Consider the following 24,195-nt stretch of genomic DNA (forward strand, 5'->3'; position numbering starts at 1 on the left):
TAAATGGAATTCCAAAGTCATCTGATGTGTATTATTTAGCTGCAGCTTTTAACATATTGAGAAATAGCTAACATGTAGTCATTGCTAAGGTTTATTTCTTTTAAACAACAAAACAAAAATCCCTTAGGAAATTGGATTTAGAATATTAAAAAAGAACAAAAGCAAATAAAAAACAGCAAACACATTAGCCAAAGCAAACCCCTCAAATGAAACTAGTAACAAGCAAGATGCACACAGCTTCAAATTCAGCTATTTTACTCAAGATAAATCAATTAGCTAGGCAATTCTCACTCCTACTAAGGTTTCTCTGTCTTCAAGCATGCATATACGTCTGTGTATATGCCTGTATATGGATTGGCTGCACGTGTACACGTGTAGATGAGTGTGGAGGCCAGAAGACAACCTCAGGTTTCATCGTCAGAAATGCTGTCATGTCTTTTTTTTTTTTAATTTTATTTATTTATTTATTTTTTAATATTTTTTATTACGTATTTTCCTCAATTACATTTCCAATGCTATACCAAAAGTCCCCCATACCCTCCCCCCCACTTCCCTACCCACCCATTCCCATTTTTTTGTCCCTGGCGTTCCCCTGAACTGGGGCATATAAAGTTTGTGTGTCCAATGGGCCTCTCTTTCCAGTGATGGCCGACTAGGGCATCTTTTGATACATATGCAGCTAGAGTCCAGAGCTCCGGGGTACTGGTTAGTTCATAATGTTGTTCCACCTATAGGGTTGCAGATCCCTTTAGCTCCTTGGGTACTTTCTCTAGCTCCTCCATTGGGAGCCCTGTGATCCATCCAATAGCTGACTGTGAGCCTGCCATGTCTTTTGAGACAGGGTGTCTCATTGGCCTGGAGCTCAACAATTACTTTAGCCTGGTTAGCTACAGAGCTTCAGGGAATCCTCTTGTCTCTGCCCTGCCAGGGCTGACATGAGAAGTGCATATCTCTATGTCTAGCATTTTCATGCGGGCGCTCGGGACCACACTCAGGGCCTCACATGCTTATGGGATGAGCACTTAGCTAGGTGAGCTATAATTCCAGATCTGTCATAAAGATAAAAAAAACACTAAGGAAGGTAGAAAAGCCATAGAGAACCATATTTTATAAGCTTACTTAAAATCACATATGTAATATCTAGGTATATGTGTATATACATATATATACACACACACACATATACATACATATAGCTTAAACAGAATTGTACCACATAGGAAGATAATCCACAGGGACATCCTCATGTGAGCCACAGAATAACAAACTACAGTTCCAGGCACAGGAACTCACTCTCCAAGATGTTGATCAGATTACAAAAGACTCCCCCTCCCCAAACCATATAGTCTACTGGCATTGACCTTGACTGCCTATCAGAATTTTAAGGTAGGTCTCTATTACTGAAGATAGCACACACTTTAGTCACAGAACTTGATTAGATCATAGGCCTGGGAGAAGAACCTACTGCTGCTATATTCCTAAACCAATATAGTTTCTAATGATATCCTAAATACTTATCCTTATGTCCATAGGTAAGTAAAGTTCTTTGCATTAATCAAGAATACTTCTTTTAGTCACAGATGGACATCATCACACTATCTGGTCAAAATGCAGAGAATAAATGACCTCGGGACTACTGGTCCCTAGGGATCCATCTACAACACATTTATACCTAAGGGTCAGTGCTCATCATGTAAGAGGGACAGAAAGATCTGAAGAGCTAGAGGGCCAAGATCCCTGATGCTGGATAGTGTCTTCTAGATATGACAGAACGTTGCACTTCAACTATATGGTTGCCTAAGCAAGGGCTACACACTGACAACACCAGCCAAAACATGGAGACATGGATGGAGGAAAATATGCCAGGCCCACCTCTAGAACTACAGGCCTTCAATGGCTGCAAAGAGAGAACCGGTTTTCTGCAGGTACAAGCTCCCTGATAGGCTATCCAATCCCAAGATGGCAGTCTGAAACACATACACAACCCTAGTGACACTAAATGGACTCAGTAGGTTGTATCTAAGTGTGTGTGTGTGTACATACATGTAATAATAATAATGAAAGAAGAATAGGTCATGGATTTGGGAGGAAGTTGGGCCACAGGAGAAAATGGAGAGGGACAAAGTGAAGTGGATGGGAATTATGTAAATATAGTACTCAAGCATGACAATGTCAAATAAATAAATGGATGGATGGATGGATAGACAGACAGACATATAGACAGATAGAAGTAGCAGTTTAGAACTAAACCACAAAGTTGTATTCAGGGCTCCCTTAAGTCCTTCTTTGTATCCAAGAGACTTCTGGGAATTTCTAGGGTCATCCCATGCAGCCTCTTTCCTGATTTCATTTCCTATGTCCTGCCCTTGTTACAACCTCCTCATCTTATCTACCTATCTATCTATATCTCTTTATCATGTATGGATATATGTGTGTATGTACGTATGTACTTATGTATGTATGTATGTATGTATCTATCTATCTATCTATCTATCTATCTATCTATCTATCAATTTTTTTTAAAAAAAGAGAATCTATCTATCTATCTATCTATCAATTTTTTTTTAAAAAAGAGAAAAAGAAGTTACCGTGCACCTCTGCACTTAGCAGCCTTGGCACCCAGTTAGGAAAGTTATTTTTGGTTAGCTATAACTAAAAGGCTTTAAAAGGTCTCTGGGCACACACACAAATTTTAATTGCATATTTTTAAAAGTCTCTGGCTCTTACAAAGAAGGCTGTTTCAAATTGGCTGGAGTTAGAGGTCCGCTCACAAACCTCCTCTCCAGTGCAGTCCAAGGATTATTGGAAACTCAACAAATGGCAGTCCTGTAACTGTGGCTAAATAGAGGCAAGACGTAGCAGGACTTGCCAGGCAAAGTCATCTGCCAAGGTGTGGGGAAAGGATGGCACCTCCAGTGAAGACTTCTGGGAGATAGCTCCTAAGCCAATTATTAGGTAAGAAATCAAGGACAGGGAGAATGGCCTTTGTGCTATGGAAGCCAAATGGCCTAGACCTTACTGAAGAGGCTGACAGGAGTTTAAAGAGCTTGAAGTGAACACATTTTAGTTATGCAGAGACATCAACAGCAACTGACTGAGACACTGAGAGGACATTATTAAAATGTACAAAGCCTCCGCAATGTTTCCAGCTCCGTTTCCTGCTTTGTTTTTGTCCTTAGAATGGACTACTCTAACACAGTACATATCTCTCCGACTGTCTGGGTTTTCATGTTTTCCTGTGCCTATGCTGAAGGAGAATTGTGTGTGCACTAAACTCACTAGAATGAAAGCTCCACAAAGATCGATTTGCAGATTCAGGGCTTAGAATCTGAGTACTGTCTAGTATGTAGGAGGTGCTCTGACTCTTCTGTTGAAGGAGTGAACAGATTCAACAGGATGTGAAGAATGCCGAGAGGAAGTGACCAGGTTAGGCACCTTTTACTTTTATCATAGGCAAAATTAGAAGACACGAAAATGCACCACATGGCTTATTTGAATTTTAACAATAGGCACAGAATTTTATTAAGGTTTAGGTATGGGTGGGTCATGAGTTAAGGTATGTTGGGAACTTTCTCCCACAAACAGCGGGATTTGATCTTGGTGGTAGCTCTGTGGTCTATGCCGTCTATTCAGACTCTCACTTCCTGGGATAGTTGTAAGACTTGGTTGATTATCTGTAAACTCATCTGAATAGCTGTTAAAACGCATCTGTTTTAGTTCTCACCCTATGCCCACTGAATGACGATCTTCTGGATTGGGTTCAAAGCTCTGCCCTTGAACTACCCTTCAATATTTTCTGCCAGGCCAGAATCTCTCTTAGCTCTAGTGCTTGAATTTTCTAGACTGGCAGCTATCCACCATCACTTACTGCAATACTGGTAACATTGTGTATTTACACCAAAGTACACTGCAGGCACTATACCACATAAGTAGAAAGCAAAGTCTTAAAATGAGGCTAGTGGCCAAAGAAATTCAATTTTTAATTTTTGCAGTTGTTGTAAGTTTACACCTAAGTGACAATATGTAACCAGTGACACTGCACTAACAGTAGAACTTAGCTCATGCAATTAAGGGTCCCATAAAATGTAGAATGATAAAAAGCTATGAGCCAGAACTTCACCTTTTTCTAATGACAAATGGGCATTGGTATATAGGCTCTACTACATTGTGACCAGCCATTAGACCTCTTTTTGTTGGAGTATTGCATGTCTAAAGGCAGACAGAAATGGTACCAACTTAACGTAATAATTATCAGGTGTAATGAAATTGGATAATGCATGTGAAAGGCTTAGAGGGAGACTCTGGCATGTAATAAGGTTCAATATATCAGTTATCACAGAGGTGGGAGATGGAGTACAGTGGGGAGAGGAAGCTGCAGAAAGCCTTCCCCATCCCGAATCTGGAAGCTGGAGAGTGTGCTGAAGAATACATCTACAAATGACCAGGTGCTGGGAAGGACAGTCAGAGGAGAATTTAGTTTAGAAATTAACCAATAAGCCAAGTTGGCAAATGGCTTCTTCTTGATCTACTACCAAAACTAGATTCTGTGTAAAAAACTAAGATGTGTAATTTAGTCATAAACAATGAAGCTAACGTCTAAGTTAAAGTTTATTATATACACAGCTTAGAGAATGCAATAAGATGTAATGTATTTCTTTGTTATCAATTATACTCCAAAGATTCTAATTAGGTCTGAGGGATGATGATGAACATGAAGAAGAAAAAAACAGCCAAAAGGCTGGGAGTGTGGCTCAGTGGCTGAGCACTTGCCCGGGGCATCATGATGCTGGCCTTTAATATCAGCACAAAGGAGGCAGACAGGAGGATCTCTTGTGAGTTTGAGGCCAGCATAGTCTATACTACTAGTTCCAAATCCATCCACAGCAACATAGTGAGAACATGCTATAAAATAAGGCAAGAAAAAAACAAAACAACAACAACAACAACAACAAAAAACAAGAGGGAGACTCCAGATGAAGCATACAGACAAATGAGAAGTGTAGTCTTAGTTGGTGCTTTAAGTACATGGTACGCCTAGGACATGCACCTTTCAATCTTTAGTGTATTTCACCTCCAAGACAATTCTTTTCAAGAACATGAGCTAGTGAACATATGTGTGTGTGTACATATAGGCACACTGTTTCAATACTATTGTAATTTCATACATATCAAAAGATTCTACCTGACTGGAAATTAACAAAATAACACGCACACACACACACAAACACACACACACACACACACACACACACACACACACACAACATTAGTTTCATGCCTCTGTGAATTTAAAGCTTAATAAATTACTGTTAAAAAACACCTCATCAATGAACTCTAATCACAACCACTTAGTTCTATAAATGACAAGCACAGGGTGGTGAAGAGCCAGTGACAGGGATCAAGAGGTCAGCAAAGAGGGGGAAGAAAAGGCAACCACACAGAAGTGAGAGGCTATGCAACCCGCTAAGGTGGTCCGCAGACAGTGTAGTTGGTCCAGGGTATTTAAATGAGGCAGGAACAACTCTCTTACTATGACAGTGGTGAAGCAAGAGGACATGAGCCAAAGAAGGAATTTCATATTCCAAGAAATACTAAGAACACAACAGTAATGGTGTTAATTAGCCTGTTACTATGGACAACAGTCTATCTTCAGGAAAGCCATTATCATAAGAAAATACATTTGTGTGCTCAAAGGTATTGACAATGATGTAATGACGACATCGACTACTGGATACAATGTCCCACTAGGTTCTTTACCACTAATGTTCTGTAATTCCATAATACTATCCAATGGAAGGCTCAATTTTAGTTTTCTTACTGGAAAAGAAAGAAAACGAGGAACCCCGAAACACACTGCCCCTCTTCTATCACTGAAGACTAATGAAGCCTGACTATTCAAGGCTCAGGAACCCAAGTCAGGAACAGTCCTTTCTAAGGGCTATACTTACAAATGTGAGACCAATCTAAATGTTATAGGATATACCAATGCAAAAACAGCAGCAGGGAAGGACATTGAAGGTAAACTTATTTACCCTTAGGAGGAAATATTACTCAACAGCAACTGTGTTGCCTGAAATCTCAAAATATCTATCTATCTATCTATCTATCTATCTATCTATCTATCTATCTATCTATCTATCTACCTACCTACCTATCTATTTATTTTAATACTGTGGTCTCCAAATCACTCATTCCAACTCTGAGATGGTTCTGCTCCTCAGGAGGATCTGACAATGTCTGGACACCTTTCTGATCATTATTGGTTACTAGTGGGAGGTTGGGTATATATCCTCCTATCTTGTCCCATAAGTAAGTGCTTACGACATTCTTCCTTATAAAGAATAATCTAGTCAGAAGTATCAACAGTGTTGAGACTTTGAGTTACAAGTCTTCATTTTTTTTAAAAATGAGACTTTAGAACTAGTAAGCGACTTTGGTGTATCATGCTAAGTCTGACTGACAACCTGAATTTGGTCCCGGGGCCACATGGTGAGAGAGAAAACTAATTATGACAAGTTGTACTCTGACCACCACATGTATATGTGGCACAAATGTAGGGGCTTCCCCCTCCCCCCCCCCCACACACACTCAGTGTAATGAAGAAATTAACAGCGATACCCCAGAGCTAAAACTATGATGCAATCAAAAGCCCCCATTACCCTGAAGTGGAGTTTCCCTGGCTGGCTCCGGATTGCTCGGGGGATGGGAAGGAGCAACAGGAGGCACAACAGATGCATGATCCTCTGTCCACTCTAGAAGAAAGAGAAGAAGCAGTTTCGTGATTTGTCTCTGAACAGCCAAGCCACTTACCTTCTTAGTAATAGTCAGACCAATGAATCAAAAGTAGGTGGTGTGGTGGTTTGAGTATGTTTGGCCCAGGGAGTGGCAGTATTAAGGGGTGTGGCCTTGTTGGAGGAAGTGTGTCGCTGTGGAGGTGGGCAAAGAGAGCTTCCTCCTAGCCTCCTGAGGATGCCAGTTTTCTGATTGCCTTCAAGCCAAGATGTAGTTCTTTAGCACCATATCTGTCTGGAAGATGCCATGTTTCCAGTCATGATGATAATGGACTGAACCTCTGAACCTGTAAGCCAGCCCCATCCAATTAAATGTTGTCCTTTATAAGAGTTGCCTTGTTCATGTTGTCTTTCACAACAATGGAAACCCTCACTAAGTCTGTGAGCAAAAGCAGCAGCCCTCCCTCCCTTTGTGGTAAGGTCAGTGAAATATCTCTCTCTCTCTCTCTCTCTCTCTCTCTCTCTCTCTCTCTCTCTCTCTCTCTCATTAAAGAAATATGGCACAACTGGTAAAAATCTGACTTTAAAGGTTTTAAGTGAAAACCAAATTTTGGTTTTCTTTTCCTTTGTTTTTTCAGGTATGGATTTGCTTGAAGGTAGCCATGTGAGAAAGGACCTTCTTAAGGCTCAGTGAGGGGTGCGCTGGTCTGCAGAGCCTACCTGTCTTGCCTGGTAAGTTGGATGAAAATATACGCCATTATTTTGTTGCGGCACTAACTTCTGTTGTCTCTGAAACTCAAAGGGAAGCTACTGCCTGTAACATCTTGCAGTGAGTGATCTTTAAGATGTAAAGCAGTCACCTTCCCTTAGCTATATGCCCACAGCTCAAACCACATTTGCTGGGACTACTATCTTTAAAAATATCTTTAAAAATATTTTTAAAAGTTATCCTTAAATTAAAAAGGGAATTAAGCCAGAGAACTTTTCAGCTGGTGCATAGGGGTAGTAGAGAGTAAAGCATGGTTTACCAGCTAAACTGGGCTCAATGTCTGCCTTATAGAAGTACATGGCATAAATGCTTTTCATTCATTCATTCACTTACTACTTATTTATTTGGATTTTTCGAGACAGGGTTTCTTTGTGTAGCTCTGGCTGTCCTGGAACTTACTATGTAAACCATGTTGGCCTTTCACATTTTTAAAAGGTTAAAATTGAGTATTTTCTGATACACGAAAATTAGAGATTCAAATGGGTGTTCATGAATAAAGTTTTATTGACACACAGAATTGCCTATATTTATATATTATCTGTATCTGTTTTACACTATAAAGATGAGTAGTTATTACAAGAACTATGTAACATCAATGCTAAAACATTTGTGATGTTTATATATATTTATAGTAGTAACATTTGGCTACTCCCATAGTTTAAGGACTATATTTGATTATGTTCAAGGACTCAGTGCTTGCTTGGGTAGATACTTGGTGTGATGAGGTCCTCAGTACAATTTCTAGCACCATACACATTTAAAATATATAGTATATAAATTAATTATGTTAAATATTTAATATATAAATTAATTAAATATATAATAATATATAGCATATAATATGTATTATATATAACGTGGGAACAAAAGTGTTATAGTTCATATTCACATAATTGATATTATACTTAGATGGTATAAAGCCTACCACTGAAAGATTTAATGAAAAATTAGGAAAACCTTAAATATTAATAAATGGATAGCTACATATTAGTAGAAACACTCATTACGTAGCACATCTTTTAGCCATTAAAACTATGAGTCAACTCAAACCTTCAAGCAGGTTTAAGAAATAAAAAGTGAAAAAAAGTTGCTCAAATGAAATATATTTACTCACAAAATTATTCTTGGTTTTGGTATTTGTGATTTTTATTTACCAGAAAAATTCTACACAGTGAGCCCCTAAGAATGGGATGGGGCAAGCACTGGAAGATTTAATGTTCCCCCCTCTTCCTGGGTTATTTTGATTTCTCTAAAGAATATGAATTTGTTTGGGGCAGTGGTGGCACACGCCTTTAATCCCAGTACTTGGGAGGCAGAGGCAGGCGGATTTCTGAGTTTGAGGCCAGCCTGGTGTACAGAGTGAGATCTAGGACAGCCAGGGCTACACAGAGAACCCTGTCTTGAAAAACCAAAATAAAATAAAAAAAAAATAAAAGAATATGATTTGTGACTTCCCAGAAGCATGCAGATCCTTCTGTACGGCGTTTCTAACGTGAAAAAGGAGCCTAGTGCCCAGAAACTCTGCTTAAATGTTACACAGGGATCACCATGCAAATGCTGCAGGGGCCCAAATTCCCTCAGCTCCGCAAGTTAAATTCCATCCAAAGCAAGGCAGAGGTCTGAGCGCTATGCAGGGGCGCCCCCTTCTGCAGTGTGCTGGGGTGTGCTGTTGGAGGGAGGGGTGACTAGAGGAGAAAAGAATCTATCATCAAGGCCAGCTCTGACCACACGGGGGTGACAGTGCCTAGGCTTTACCCCACACTCCCAGCTCAGGGAAATGCCTCCAGCAAAGAAGCCAACCTTCTGGCTGCGGTGGCTGAGGCTGCTGCTGTTGCTGCTGCTGTTCAAGCTGTTTCTTCCGTTTGGCTTCTAGGACTGGGTTTTCATATTGCGTCTTCCTGTTGATGTGGCTGGGAAGAAAGGAAAGCAGTTCTCAGGGAGGAAATACTCATTCTAGCAAGAAAAGGCCGGGCAAATCGATTAGTTGAGGCACAGCAGAGGGTCTGGAGTGGATATGCAGATAGACATAAACACAGCTCCCATTATGGCTGTGTATGTGCAGTGAGACCTAGGGTGTGGTTGGAATGCATCTTACTAGAAATCCCTAGCAAATGTCCTGAGGCAAATAGCTTTACTCACCAGCGGAAAGCCCTTGTTTACAGGGAACCTGTTCCCAGAGCCCCAGTGAATGCTGGAGCCCAGGATAGCGTCCAATCCAATATGAATATGGTTTTCCCTCTGCATCTGTACACACCTATGACCCAGTTTAACTTATAAAACAAGCACAGCAACAGATCAACAGCAACAATTCACTGTAGCCCTCAGTAGTTTCCACATATGATTTATTTCCTTAGCCACTTAAAGGAACTTCTGCCTGCCTCTTCAGCACGTTCCAATTGCCCACGCTGTGACCTTTGTGCTCTGGGCCTATCAGGAAGTTAAATAAGGGACATTTGAACACAGTGTATGACAGTGTATGACACTGTGACAGCTGACCTTGTAACTGAGCTGGCCACCAAGTGACTGATTGACAGGCAGTGCATAAAGCTTAGCTGCACTGGATGAGGGGTGCTTTGTGGCCTAATCTCCATGGAGCAGCAAGGAAAGAGACCTTACCGTGCCCTGAATGACACCCAACTTGAAACTTAAATTTTATTTATTTTTTTCTAAAGTTTTCTATGCCATTTTTTTTTTCAAGCAACAATTCACCTTGAGTATGTGAAGCATGTAAGTGTGGACACAATAGTATTTCATGTGGGGATGAGAAGTACGCCTCTGTGTAGTTCTCTTTGTGTGGCATTATTAACTAGTATGCTCACTCAGCTATGCTTGCTTTTGAATTCAAGGGCTTGAGCCAGTGACTCTACCCCTATTTCAAAGCTAGCATCTGAGAGGGGGGGGGTACATTAAATTCACCAAGAAGTACACTCTGAATTACTAAGAATTAAGAGTCAACTGGAGCTGGGATGTTGTCTGTGGTCTACAATAGCAAAACTCTTGAATGGCTTTACATAGCAAGGTATGGAGAAGCCTAAGGGTGAAGTCAAAAGGACTCCACTAACATCTGTCAATTATGGCAACCCAATGAATGACCAAGAGGAAAGACCAAATTCACAGCCTATAGGCAATGATAGTTCTAAGGTAGTTAAACTATGTGAATGCAATGTATTTAAAGTGACAAAGATCCAGACATTTTAGATGACTCTGTCACTAGTAAGGCCGGGCAAGCACACGCACTTACCCCCACAACGCACACACATCAACATACACCCATCATCCACATGAGTGTTTCTGTGTGATGGCCTTATTTATTTTGTATTTATACTAAGTATAAATACATGTATATATAGATGGTTTCACATATACATATGTGTGTATGTACACGTGTATGTACTCCTTTAGCCAAAACAACAGTTCATTAGAAGTTTGGGGGCATACCTATTACGTTACTATTTAAAACATCAAGTATTGCTTTTGAAAATGAGACTTTTTCTTTTAAAGAATAGTTTATCAAATAGGGTGGACAGATTATCTTTAATTCTTATTAAAAGGATATTTGCCTCTTTGTTCCTTTAGACAATCTCATGTAAGAAATTGCCTAGCACTAGCATGCCCTGTGGATCTGCCATGAAAAGACCGAGAAGCAAACCTTGTAAGTTCTGTCTTCCCACTTCGGGACCTGGTTTCTTCTTGGTTCATAGTGGTACCCAGCTGCATCCTTTCTTACTAAATGCACAAGCTAGCTAAGTACCAATGCAAGCCCGGCCTTGCCTGGCAGCAGCCTCTCTGTTTGTCAATATAAAAGATCTTCAGAGCTCACAAAGGACGTGTACTTTATGAAGGTCAATAAAAATGACTTTGCTTGTATCTGATGTTGAAGTTTCTCCCTGTTCTGTAGAGGGGAATCAGGCCTTGTACTGGTCAAGGGCACTTGCTATACTGAACTCCTGCAACTGCTTTACAGTAAGACGCTGGCATCTTATTGCAGCCTGGCATTTTTACATAATATGTTCCTATTATTGGGGCATTATACAAGTGACTTTTTATTGCCAGCAACATGAGAAAGAGAAAGGAGGCCTTTTATCTTCACTGTGGCATGAAGGACAATAATGACACAAAATTCACATGGTGCTTGTCTTGTTCAAAGGAACTGTTACAGTTTTCTCTCTTTCCTTAGAGGAAAAGCTGCGATATATGTTGATATTGATGTTTGCAGTATTCTACCTCTTGGTTATTGTTAAAATTTTTTTTTAGCATCCTGCTAATCAATGATTTTAGTAACATGACAAAGTACATGTCCAATGCTAGAATGAAGTCTATAGTAAAGAGATCACACTACAGGCTGAGAATCCTGGGAGAGGCCAGGAGGGACAGATAACAGGCCCTGCATCTTATCCCAGTTTTCCACTTCCTTCTTACTCTTGGCAAAGTTTCATAAATTATTAAGATTTGTCTAACCCTTTTAGAATGGCAGAGTGAATAAATAATTGCTATGAAGTTCAGACCTAGGCATCAAAATAAGAGCAGTCAGGCTGCTCTGAAAAAGCACAAGCTTTCTGTAGTTTTTAATCGGCTCTCCTGCAGCCAGCTCTTCACTACCACTCGCTGAGAACCTGTGGTGCACACTGGGTCTTGGGGATTCGGAAGTTAACAAAAGCCATGTATACCGACTTCCTTTCTGAATTTCTCCAGGTTTGGTGAATATTTGCTTACTCACTAAACTCTTCCTCTTTCCATTATAAAATTAATAATATCATGCTGAACCTTGTAACAATGCTAAGATGTGTTTCGTATAATATACACAATGGCCCAGGAGTGCAAAATCTATATGTGGAATATCCACGGACACTTACTCTACATAGTAGACACCGTAGACAGGGTCTTCAATCTTTTCCCAGCCAGCAGGCAACTCTGAAAAACAAAAGACCATTAGCACAGGACGAGAGCTGATTCAGGAGCTCAGACACTGAGTCAGTCAGCGGAGGGTGACGCACTCAAATATCTTGAACACAATTAAAACTGTGTATTCTAACGCAAAGAAGCACTGACTGCTTTTTCTTTGTTCTTTTATACATGGAAAATGTCTCTCTATCTATTGGTATTTTACTTAAGAAAATAAAACAATAAAATGCAGTCCTAGCTGCCTTCATCATCAGCCAAGTATTGAATTAGATTTTAATAGAAATACTTAAAACTTTCTTTAACACCTAGTTCTTCCCTTAAGTGTTTATAGTTTTCTCATTCTGTTTCCAGACTACTTTGCCACATATGTAAGAACACATAAAAATTACTTTCGTTTCATTTTCAAGTCAGTGGTTTTATTTTGCTTTCCTTGAAAGAAAATTAAGCTTGCATCTTATCCAGATAAGATTCACTGTTCCTAATGAAGACATTACTGAGTGAATTAAAATGGCAGGCTGAGCTGGGTGTTCAAAGTATACACACACACACACACACACACACACATACACCGTTACTTCACTCTTGGACTTGTGTCAGTTTGTCTTTCCAGAACTTTATCTTTGAAAGATAATGCAAGATAGTTCACTGTCATGTGCAAATATTCTTTTGTACATCCCCCTAGTGGGTGGAATACAGACCAGGCTTCATTAGGTAGGTGAGGCTGGTCTCACACATGTTCTGGTCTTCACTGCTGGAGCCCTGGGACTGCCAGCCTGCACCCACATACCTCTCTATGTGTATCTTTTAAATGTGAGGGTGGAATGGCACCAGGCAGATAGTGAACTCTGTCTCCCGAGGTCTCAAACCAAAGTCAGGAACTCTTAACTAGGTTCCCAAGTTCCGTTAGATGAATCTATTACTGAAAGTCCTGTTGTACTGAAGTGTTTTTCTTAGAGAAGGAAGAACCTAGACTGCATGTGTGTCATCAAGCAGCTCTTTCAGGCAGGGCAGCAATTACTCAACTTGATTTTTAAAGCTCTCAGGATCTGTGAAGGTAAGGTAAGACTGGGTAATGCTATCCCTTCACCGGGAATCATTATTCCTAGAAATCACTAGTCACAGAGTGTGAGCCAAACACCACAAATACTAGAGATACTGCTTACTTTGAACCAGTTTAATTTTTCAATTCCAAGAATCATGTAGTTACTACTTGAGATGATAGTACAACCACATCATTCCCCCATCCCTTGTTTCACTCTAAACCATCCCATGTACCCCTCTTTGCTCTTTCAAATTCACAGCCTCTTTCTAAAACTGTTGTTACATGCACATATGCATACGTATATTCATGCATGTTCCTAAATATAACCTGCTCAGTCTGTACACTGTTATTTGTATGCATGTTTACAGCGCTGACCATTTGGCACCGAGTAACCAATTGGTGTGTTCTTCCTTGAAGATTATCTCTCCCACTGAAAGCAAGCATTCCTTAGTTGCCTAAGTACTTTGTATAGAGCTGAGGCCTCATGGGCCCCACGTCCCATCCATGTTGGCATGTCTGTTTTCCTTGTTCAGCTCATGTTTAGGTGGCACATATTAGTGAGACTTCTCACATTCCTAGGGGAGACAGTCTTACAGCCAAGACAGTCTCACAGGATTCTTAACCTTCAGGCTCTTTCTGTTCCTCTTCCATAATGTTCCCTGAGTTATAGGTGCAGGATTTGATGTATAGATGTATCCACTGGGACTATGGCCAACAATGACCATTTTGATTGGTTGTGATTTTCTATAAAGGTCTCCATCTTTTGCAACAGTCATCCTTGAGGAGGGATGAGGATGTGGAGCTAGAAGCTCTAATGAGAGAGCACACATGACATTTGATTTTCTGGGTCTAGGGTATCTCACACTATGTGGTCCTTACTAGTTTTACCCATTTACCTGCAGAGTTCATGATGGGGATTTTCTTTACAGCTGAATCTGGATTTCCTAGTGTGTCTATACCACATTTTTATTATTCATTCACAGGGCATTTAGGTGCTTTCCAATGCCTACTTATTATGGTTGGAATAGCAATGAACATGGCTGAGCCGGTATGTGTAGAGTAAGATGTCATGTGTCCTTTGTCCAGCAAAGAATGGTACAGGTGGGTCATATGGTAGATTTATTTTTAGCTTTTTTTTTGGGGGGGGGGAATTCTCCACACTGACTTCCATAATGGCTGCACCAGTTTGCAGTCCCACAAACAGCAAATGTGGGTTCTCTTTTCCCCTTAATCCCTCCAGCATTTCTTGTTAGTTGTTTGGTGAACCGTTGACATTCTGATAGGGGTAAGATGACATCTCAAAGTTGTATCAATTTGCATTTCCAGTTGCTAGGAATAATGAACATTTTAAAGATTATTTCTTAGCCTCTTCCCCCCCCCCTTCTTTTGAGAATTGTCTGTTCAGTCATAGGCCTTATTTTTGAATGGGGCATTTGGTTTTTTTAGTTCTTTATATAATCTGGATATTAATTGTCTCTCTGATACGTATCTAGGAAAAATTCTCTCCCATACTGTGGCTTTCCTCTTCACCCGGCCGATTGTTTCTTTTGCTGTGCAAAGCATTTTAGTTTTAGGAGCTCCCACTTGTCAATTGTTGGCTTTTTCTTGGGCGACTGGAGTCTTATTCAGAAAATTTATGTCTTACAGCTATATCATATTAAGTGTCTCTCAGATATGTATCTAGCAAAAATTATCTAGCAGTATCAGTATTTCTGGTTTCATGTTTAGGTATTGATCCACTTTGAGTTAGTTTCTCTGCAGGGCAATAGGCACAAGTCTATTTTCATTCTTCTGCGCACCCACATCTTCTTTTCCCAGTAGCATTTGCTGAAAATGTTTTTTTTCCAGCTAATGTTTTAGGCATCTCTGTCAATTACTAAGTTGCTGAAGTTTTGTGTACTCTTGCCTGGGTCTTCAATTTTGTTCATTTGGTCTACAAGTCTGGTTTTATGCTAGCACCATATTCCTTTTATTACCATGATACTGGAGTATATCTTAAGACTTGGTGTGGTAAACAAACTAGCACTGTTCTCATTCAGGATCGTTTCAGCTATCTGAGGTCTGTTGTGTTACCATATGAATGTTAAGATTTTTGTTTCTATTTCTGTGAATAGTAAGATGAGGATTTTCATTTTGATTGTATTGAACCTGTAAACAGCTTTGGTAAAATATTTTCACAATATTAAATCTATCAATCCATGGACTATCTATCTATCCATCCATTTTTGTAGTGTCTTTCTTTAGAGGTTTAAAGTTTTCATTGTTGAGGTCCTTCTCTTTCATGATCAGGTTTATCCCGAGATAGTTTGTGTTCTTTGAAGTTATTGTGAATGGGGGTGTGCTAATGATTTCACACTCTGCACATGTGTTGGTGATGGATTGATTTGTGCAAATCAATTCCATATCTTGCCACACTGCTCCATTTGTTCATCATTTCTAGAACTTTTCTGGCAGAATTTCGGGACTCTCTAAAGCATGGTGTTAGGCCATCTGCACACAGGAGTACTTTGACTTCTTTACCCACCTGCATCCCTTTAACTCTCTTTTCTTTTCTTATGGCTCCAGCTTTTCCTTTCTTAGTGGACACATCTGTTTCACTCCGGAGCACAGTGGAACTGTTTCAAGCTCTTCTCAGTTTAGAATGATGCTGATGGAGGGATTTTCATAAATAGCTTTTATTATTTGAGGTAAGTTCCCTCTCATCTACCATTCTCTAAAATTTTTAGCATGAAGGATGTTGAATCTTGTCAAAGGCTTTCTCTGCATCCATTAATATGATCATGTGATTTTTGTGGTTTATCATATTTTTTGACTTGTGTTTATCCTCCCTGCATTTTAGGGATAGGACAAACTTAGTAATGATATATAAAGTTTTTGATGGATGTCTTTATTCTGTTTGCAAGTAGTTTATTGAACATATCTATGTTGAGAAATATTTTTTGTTGTTTTCTACCTGATTTTAGTATTAGAGCAATACTGGCTTCCTCAGAGTCTGGAATCTCTCTGTCTCTGTCTCTGCCTCTCTTTCTCTCTTTCTCTCTCAGTAGAATAAGGAGGATGAAGGATTGGGTGTAGATCTTCTCTGAATGGGTGGTAGAATTCTGTGAATCCACCTGGCCCTGTCTTTGTAGTACTATCTCAAGCTCCTCATACTTATAGTTCTCGTCAGGTTGCTCATCTGATGATTTGGAGGAATCTAGAAATTCATCCATTTTTTTTAGGTTTTGAGCTTAATGGAGTACAGGTTTTTAAAGTGTTCCCGTATGATACTGTGAGTTTCTTTGATGTCTATTGTAATGTTTCTCCTGCTTGCTTCTGTATCTGTTAACTTGGCTCCTCTCTCTTTTCTTTTCACCAATTGTCAGTCACCATTGTTTTATCTTCTCAAAGAACCAGCTCTTAGATTTATTGATTCTTCACATTGTTTCTATTTCATTAATATTTGCTTTTATTATTGTTTTTGCTGTTGACTGGGTTTGGATTTGGATTCCTTTTGTTTTTTCAAAATTTTTGAGTGGCTTGACTAAGCCATTGATTTGTGCTCTTCTTCATTTCTTTAATGTAGGCACTGGGAGCTAAACCTTTTGCCACTAATAACTGCTTTCAATGTGTCCCAGAAGTTCTGTTGTGTTTTCATATTCTCTCAGTGGAAGGAAAAAGTTTTTTCACGATTTCTTCTTTGACACAATCATGCTTCAGAAATGAACTGTTAAATCTCCATGGGTATGTGTACTTACTAGAGATTGCTGTCCACTTTAAAATTTTATTGCCATTGCCTTGTGATCACATAGAATGCATGGACTGATTGAATCTTTTTGGTTTGTAAAGATTTGTTTAGTGTCTCAGGATGTGGTATATTTTAGAAAATCTTCTGTGTGTTACTGAATAAAATGTATATTCCTTGGCGTTTGAAAGGAGTAACTCTGTAGAAAACCGTGAAGTCCATTTGGTGTGTACTCTCAGCAAATTCTGATGTGTATGTTGTTTGTGTGTGTATATATGTATATATGTCTGTCTGTCCGTCTGGTGCAGAAACTGGGATATTGAAATCACCTAGTATTGAGAGATGGATATTAATCTGTGTCTTTAAATCAAGTAGTACATTTTTAAAATGAAATTTGGTACAACAGTTTGGTACAAGGCTGGGGAGATGGGTCAGCGGTTAAAAGCACTGACTGCTCTTTCAGAGGTCATGAATTCTATTCCCAGAAACCACGTGGTGGCTCACAACCATCTGTAATGGGTGATCCAATGCCCTCTTCTGGTGTGTCTGAAGATAACGACAGTGTACTCACATACATGAAATAAAAAAATAAATCTTAAAAAAAAATCTTTAAAAAAAAAAGTTTGGTTTAGAATTGTAATGTCTTCTTATAACTGTTACTTTGTTTAGGATGAAGTGTCTCTATTTCCTTTGATTAGTTTTACTTTCAAGTCTGTAGTCCATAGAGGCAAATATTAGAACAGCAACACCTGATTGGTTCCTGGTCCCATTTGATTAGAGTACTTTGGTCCATCTTTTTACTCTAAGATGCTATTCACCTTTAAAGTAAGATGTGTTCCTTGGATAGAACAGAGAGATGGATTTTTGTGTCTTACTCTCTCTATTCATTCAACTTGTGTCTTTTGATTGGAGAACTGAGACCAATTTAAAGCCATCAATTGAAATGTATGTTAGTTGCAATTGTCCTACTGCTGATTTTTGGTGGCATTGTGTTCTCAGTGGAACTCTGTGGTTTAATAACTATGGCTTCCTATGTCGTCACACAGTGTCTTTGCTATGCTCATTCCTTTGTTCAACTGAAAACACTGTTTCCTATATTTTCTTTAGGTTTGATTTGTTTATATCAGAGATTTTTTCTTTCAGTTCAGTTATTATAGTGGATAGTTTTGCTGGGTATGTTATTACAGGTTGGCAATCATAGCCTTTTAGGACTTGGAATGAATTGCTCCAGGCTCTTCTGGATTTAAAAGTTTTCATTGTGAAACTGGATGTTATTTTGAGGATTTTCACTTATATATGACTTGGGTTTTTTCTCTTGGAGTTTTCAATACATTTTTGTTTGTTTTGTGTATGTAGTGTTTTACTTATGATATGTTGTGGGGATTTTCAAATACTGACAGTTTTGTAATCAGAGGGTTCTTACATGTTACCAACAGTCACAGACAGAGTATGATGGAGGTGTGCATGTGCACACAGACACATGCAAACTGGTTACTCAAAGTTCATATTCTGTTCAGATTTGGCTGCACATCCAGAGACACTGGTTTTATGGCATTTGCCACACAGGTTATGTCTGGAAACAAAGAAACTATCTCCTTCCTTCCTTCCTTCCTTCCTTCCTTCCTTCCTTCCTTCCTTCCTTCCTTCTTTCCTTCCTTCCTTCCTTCCTTCCTCCCTTCCCTCCCTCCCTCCCTCCCTCCCTCCCTCCCTCCCTCCCTCCCTCCCCCCTCTTTCTCTCTTTTCCTTCCTTCCCTCCCTTCCTTCTTTTGTAGAAAACACTTTGCAATTTTAAGATGTCTCTTGAGTTTAGGAGACATTATAATTATAGTAAAAGATGAGTCTAACTTGTAAATATATAACATGGCCTTTATTGGTCATATCAAGTCTTAAGGACTGATGAACTTCAAATGCCTGGGAACCAGTTTCCCCTTATAAAGCTAGAAATGGCCATTTAAGTGAAAATGAAGTAGGGAAGGTTAAAATGCAAATTGCTGCACAGTTGTGGGGTAGGAGAAAAGGTGAGAGGGAAGGATAGTGCTATGACTAATTGAGCCAGATCTCCTACCAAAACCTAAAACTTAAAATAATTGACCTGATTATCTTCACATAAAATGGTAGAAATAGGTACTTGATTTTCTTAATTTAGCAAATATTAACATAACCACTACTGTGTACCCGTGGACATGTTAGATACCAGGAACACAGAAGGAAGTGTACATGTCATTACCTGTGCTTTGGTGAAAGTACACAGAGGGTACATGAAACTGCCCCTGACCTGAACCTCTGTACTATGAACAATCTAACATTCTGAAGTTGAGAAATGCAATCAGTTGGTATTTCTGTGTATGTGTGTGTGTGTGTGTGGGGGGGGGGGAATCAAGTGATAGCTCAATTGGTATGCATTCTATGTACTAGCATGTACACACACACACACACACACACACACACATTAAACAATTCTGGAACAGATGAACCAATTCTATAAAATTTTTGAATTTTTTAAGCTAAAACTTATTTTGAAATGAAAAGACAGATTTCTCACTTCCAATGTGGTAATTAACTTAATAACAGGAATTAGTCTCCTAATGCTTAAAATAGAAATAGGTCATCAATTTAAAAAAAGGAAGCTGTTTGTCCCAGAATTTGCCATTTAGTTTTGGAAAACTGAAAAAGGTCAGAAAATATTTAACAGAGAAACTGATTACATTATGTTTTAAGCAAACATTCATGAAGACACACTGCTTTTGTCTATGATGGATGGCGGATGGGCAAGACTCTTTAGCCTGTTATGGGGATTTGAGATGAGATCCTTCAGCCATAGCTCAGATGTGGGGAACTGGAAGGTAGGGTCCATATTAGCACTGTTGTTCTGTGGACTTTGCCTGGTTAATAAACATCTCTGAGCACACCTTTCCCCTGGTTTGCTTGAATGAGGATGCTTGTTATAAGAGGGTACCTTCCAAATGATGAAAAAAAAAAAAAAAAGGCCAAATTCTATAGTACAGCTCTAGTGAACCAATACTGTATGTATGTATGCATGTATGTATGTATGTATGTAGAAAAAACAAAAGCAAATGAGAGCAGTAATCTCTATAAAATACATCCACATTGACAGGAGTTAAGACAATCATAAAACGCAGGCGGACTCAGTAATCTTGGGAGAGTCCACACACGCTGATGTCAAATGATCTTTTACTTAGAACAGGCAAGGGCAGGCCACTTTTCGATGAGCTATGGCATTCCTGCAATTTACTGAAAAAGATTGTGCCTTTCCATCTCTCTTCAGTGAAGCTTCAGGTAGACTGCCGCTAACTCCAGAAGTGTTCAGATCTCACTGTTATCACCTCACGCTGAACACAAAGCAATCCAGCAAAGGAAAGAAACAGCATTATAGACATGTGCAAATGATGGCCACATTGGAACAGCCACGGTGGTCAAAAGCTGATCTACACTGAGCCAATACAGACAGTGGCACCGGACACTGCACCTGCTGCCAGAGTCACTCACTGCAGTGACATGGTCAGCAGCACACAGCCCGTGGCTTAAACACAATACCATCGTAAGACTCATCACCCGTGCAGCCCCTCACTGGAATTATTCTATTCCGCTAGCACACTGATCATCACCTCTAACTCCAGAGCTTTTGTTTTACTTGGCTTGTTTACATTATTCATACGAACAACCCTACACACTACACAAGTAAAGCAATGAAGCGAAGACAGATTATATGAAAGTTCAAGGGTCATGGCAAGTATCCCTTCATTTTCTTCTCCAATTCTAAATTTAAGGGCTATTTATCGCTAATTTACTCTTTCTAGTCTCACTCTGTTCCCACGGTTTCGCTGTGAACACCGTGTATTACATACAGCTCTGCCTCATGCCTGTCAGCAAGTGCACTGCCTTTCATGGGCAAGACAGGCCGAAGCCTGTGACTGGAGAAGGGCACTCAAGGCAGAGAGGGGATCAAGCGGGTGCAAGGCATTACCTAGTTCACTGTCCAGCTCCTCGGTGTGTACCCCTTCTTCTCCAAAGGAAGAGCAGGAATGAGACAGAAAAGAGAAAGACAAATTCAGACACCAGCACCAAGAGAGAAACTCCATTAGAAAAACAGCAGGAAAAAAAAAAAAAAAAAAAAAAAAAAAAAAAAAACATCATTACAGCGACCTTACCTGAATTGTGGTTAGTTTCACTGGCTTTGGCTAGTAAACTTCTGACCTCAGTGTAAATCACAAAATGGTAAGAGCTGATATTGGCAAAATAATTAGACGGCTCATTTCCTTGCATGTCAAAATGTTATTTGATTGGTTGTAAATGATGACAAATACCTCTGAGGTTTCTATGTTCTTAAGTGGGAAGTCACTTATTACAGACCTTATTTGCAGCAGACAAAGCCGTGAGACCTTTCGATATAGGTCCTTTTAATCCTTCAATAATCCTCTCATCACAGAAGCAATTACACTCGCAATTAGAGCATTACTTAACTTAAAAGTAATGCGGCTTGGAAAAGGGAAAGTGAGGTCAAATTGAAAAGGGAGATTGTATAATGTCCCCAGTGCCTTTCAAGAGGGGGAGAAAGATCAACTATGCCACGGTGATACATATCAAGGAAATGATGCTTGAAGGCTGCGCTGAAGGGGCATCATGGCAGGCAGAGCTCACCGATTTGAGTTTGTTTGTTGATTTGTACATAAGCTTTCTAAGCCAACGGTTCAGACATAGTTGAGTGTAAATTGTGCTCAATTATTTCAGCTAGCAAAACAAGTCACCTCTGACCTCCTCTGGCTGTCAATAAAATAAGTTGGTTATTACTGAGATGAGAACATGGCACAGCACACAACATTCATTTTGTTGTTAAAGGCTCCCGAGCTACAGAGAGCAGGTGGCTGTCGCCTACCCTGGAAGGAAGCTACATGACCCCAGAGGCAAGGGGGTTCAAACCTCTTTCCAGTGTATATGCCAGTGTTCAGGGTACACTGTGGACTGTCTTAGATACTAACCATTAATCAGCTAATCCTGGTAGCTAGTTTGACCTCAGGATTCTGTCTCTGCCTCCTGGTAGAGTCTACAGACAGGCTGCCATGCCCAGCTGGCATGAGCAATCAGTTTTGAATAGCATTCTTTTTGTTGTTATTATTGTTTAAATGATCAGATTTAAATAAAATAAGGTCTGTAATAAGTGACTTCCCACTTAAGAACAAGGAAACCTCAAAGATATTACAAAATGCAAAACTGCCTATTTAGTATTACCTAATGAGGTGCACGGGAAGGCTTGCTCACCCCACCCCCACCCCAGTGAGTATGTGCCAGCCACTGTGTTAGGCAACTGTTAAAACTGGCACAAATACAATGACTCTTTTGGAAGAAAAGACATGTACAAAACTAAACAAAATTCAGTGAAATTAAGACCATGCCTAAGTCTCCAGAGTACGCTACACACTAGAGTGACGTGAATGTATGTATCTGAAGCCAAGGTCATGGAAATGGTATCTGAGCTACAATGTGAAAGATGCATGGGTGTCAATGAAAACCACTCAATTCAAGCTCTGTGAGAGTCGGATGCTTTGCTGTCGCATTCACTGACATGTCTGCAGGGTCTCCAACGGATGGATGTCTCACATAGAAGATATTCAGCAACTGTGAGCAATGTGACCACATTCTAAGGAGGAAGCCCTGAGCATCCAACTGTTAGGCAGCAACTCAGCGAGGTCTAGAGGGAGTGCAAAGCAAAAGGCAGGGCAGGGCAGAGCAGAGCGAGGGTGGCTGGACAGGCAGACCAGAACAGGCAGTTACTAAGCAACCAGAGAGGCCCCAGCAGTGCAGAGAAGACACCCTCACACTGACATAGAAAACAAAACAAAACAACCCCCAAAGCAACCAACTGCTGAGAGCAGCAGAAGGAAGGGATCTGGGTAGGAGACTTGTGTAACCCAGCTAGGAGCTCTACAGGTGGGGAAGAAAAGATGGAGTGGATTTCAGACATATTAAGGAAGCATGTGAACTGAGCTGACTCGTGCATTAGAAATGGAGGTGAAGAAAGGTGATGGATCAATTGGATTCCTGAATGTGTACCCATTTACTTCCAACCAACACGAGGAGCATTGAGTATAGGGTCAATAGTTCAGTTCTAATTATCCTGAGTCAGAAATCTCTTTGAGACAGCCCGCTGGAGCAAAAACACAGGCAACTAAAAATATTGACCTGATACTACAAGGAAGGTCAAGACTTCTAATGGTGCTAGACAAATATTGATGACCAAAGGAGTAATTATATTTATGAATAAAATTCCATGGGCAGGTGGAGCAGAGTATAAGACTTTTAACTGTATAGTACTTTGCAGGCACAGTATGTGTGAGAAGTAGAATTTCTTGATCCAGATCATGACAGCAAACAGTGAGGCAAGGCAGCTCTGTGCTTACAGCAAAACCACAAACTGACAGCTGCCATTATGTGACTATGTGTTTATGCTGTCTATGCACTCATATATCATTCTAAATGAATGAAATATGTGATTCTAATATTGATGAGATAATTACTGAATGACCTGCACTGGATATGCATGTATACTTGTGTCAAGGAAAATGCTGTTAGTGAAAAAAAAAATTTCTGTAGCCCTTCTTAATGCACCCGTTCCACAGCAGTTTTCTCAATGAAAGGCCTTCTATCATCTATTATCATACATTTCCCATGTACTTATGGTAGACATGGACTTTGAAGATCCAATGTAATAAAAATGGTTAAACTGCCTTCAAACTCATCTCTTGTCAAAGATATTAAACCTGTTCCATGAAGTTGTACTAAAGTACAGTTCACAGAAACCTTGTAGTGTTCTCATCTTTGAAAACTGGTTACCTATATATTATATTAAACAGAATCACTGAATACTCAGATGGCCATTACTCCCCACGTATGAGACACAGATCTGCTCACACACCTAGTTCATTCCTTCCTTCTTCAGCTAAGGGAGCAAGGAACTGGAGTAAAATGAGCATGTGGACTGTGCCTCAAATTAGAAACACATATATTTCCA

General features: G+C 39.8%; 1 protein-coding gene across 50 annotated transcripts in view; it reads right to left on the minus strand.

Annotated features, from left to right (window-relative positions):
• The window catches only part of Magi1 (membrane associated guanylate kinase, WW and PDZ domain containing 1), a 608,477-nt gene that overhangs the window by 72,902 nt on the left and 511,380 nt on the right, over positions 1-24,195 (minus strand). For 23 of the 50 annotated variants that reach the window (NR_104594.1, XM_006505590.2, XM_030255176.1 and 20 more), the window contains 4 exons: positions 21,154-21,189; positions 12,354-12,411; positions 9,301-9,410; positions 6,660-6,752 (listed from right to left, as the gene is read on the minus strand). Coding sequence is in view for 47 of the 50 variants with exons in the window: in XM_006505590.2 (XP_006505653.1) it covers positions 6,660-6,752; positions 9,301-9,410; positions 12,354-12,411; positions 21,154-21,189 (297 nt within the window). In the remaining 3 variants the exon portion in view is untranslated. Of the gene's footprint in view, positions 1-6,659; positions 6,753-9,300; positions 9,411-12,353; positions 12,412-21,153; positions 21,193-24,195 lie in introns of all 50 variants that reach the window. The other 27 variants (XM_030255184.1, XM_006505583.2, XM_030255177.1 and 24 more) reach the window with 2 other exon arrangements.

The sequence above is a fragment of the Mus musculus genome, chromosome 6, assembly GCF_000001635.26.
Source record: "Mus musculus strain C57BL/6J chromosome 6, GRCm38.p6 C57BL/6J".
Taxonomy (NCBI): Eukaryota; Metazoa; Chordata; class Mammalia; order Rodentia; family Muridae; genus Mus; species Mus musculus.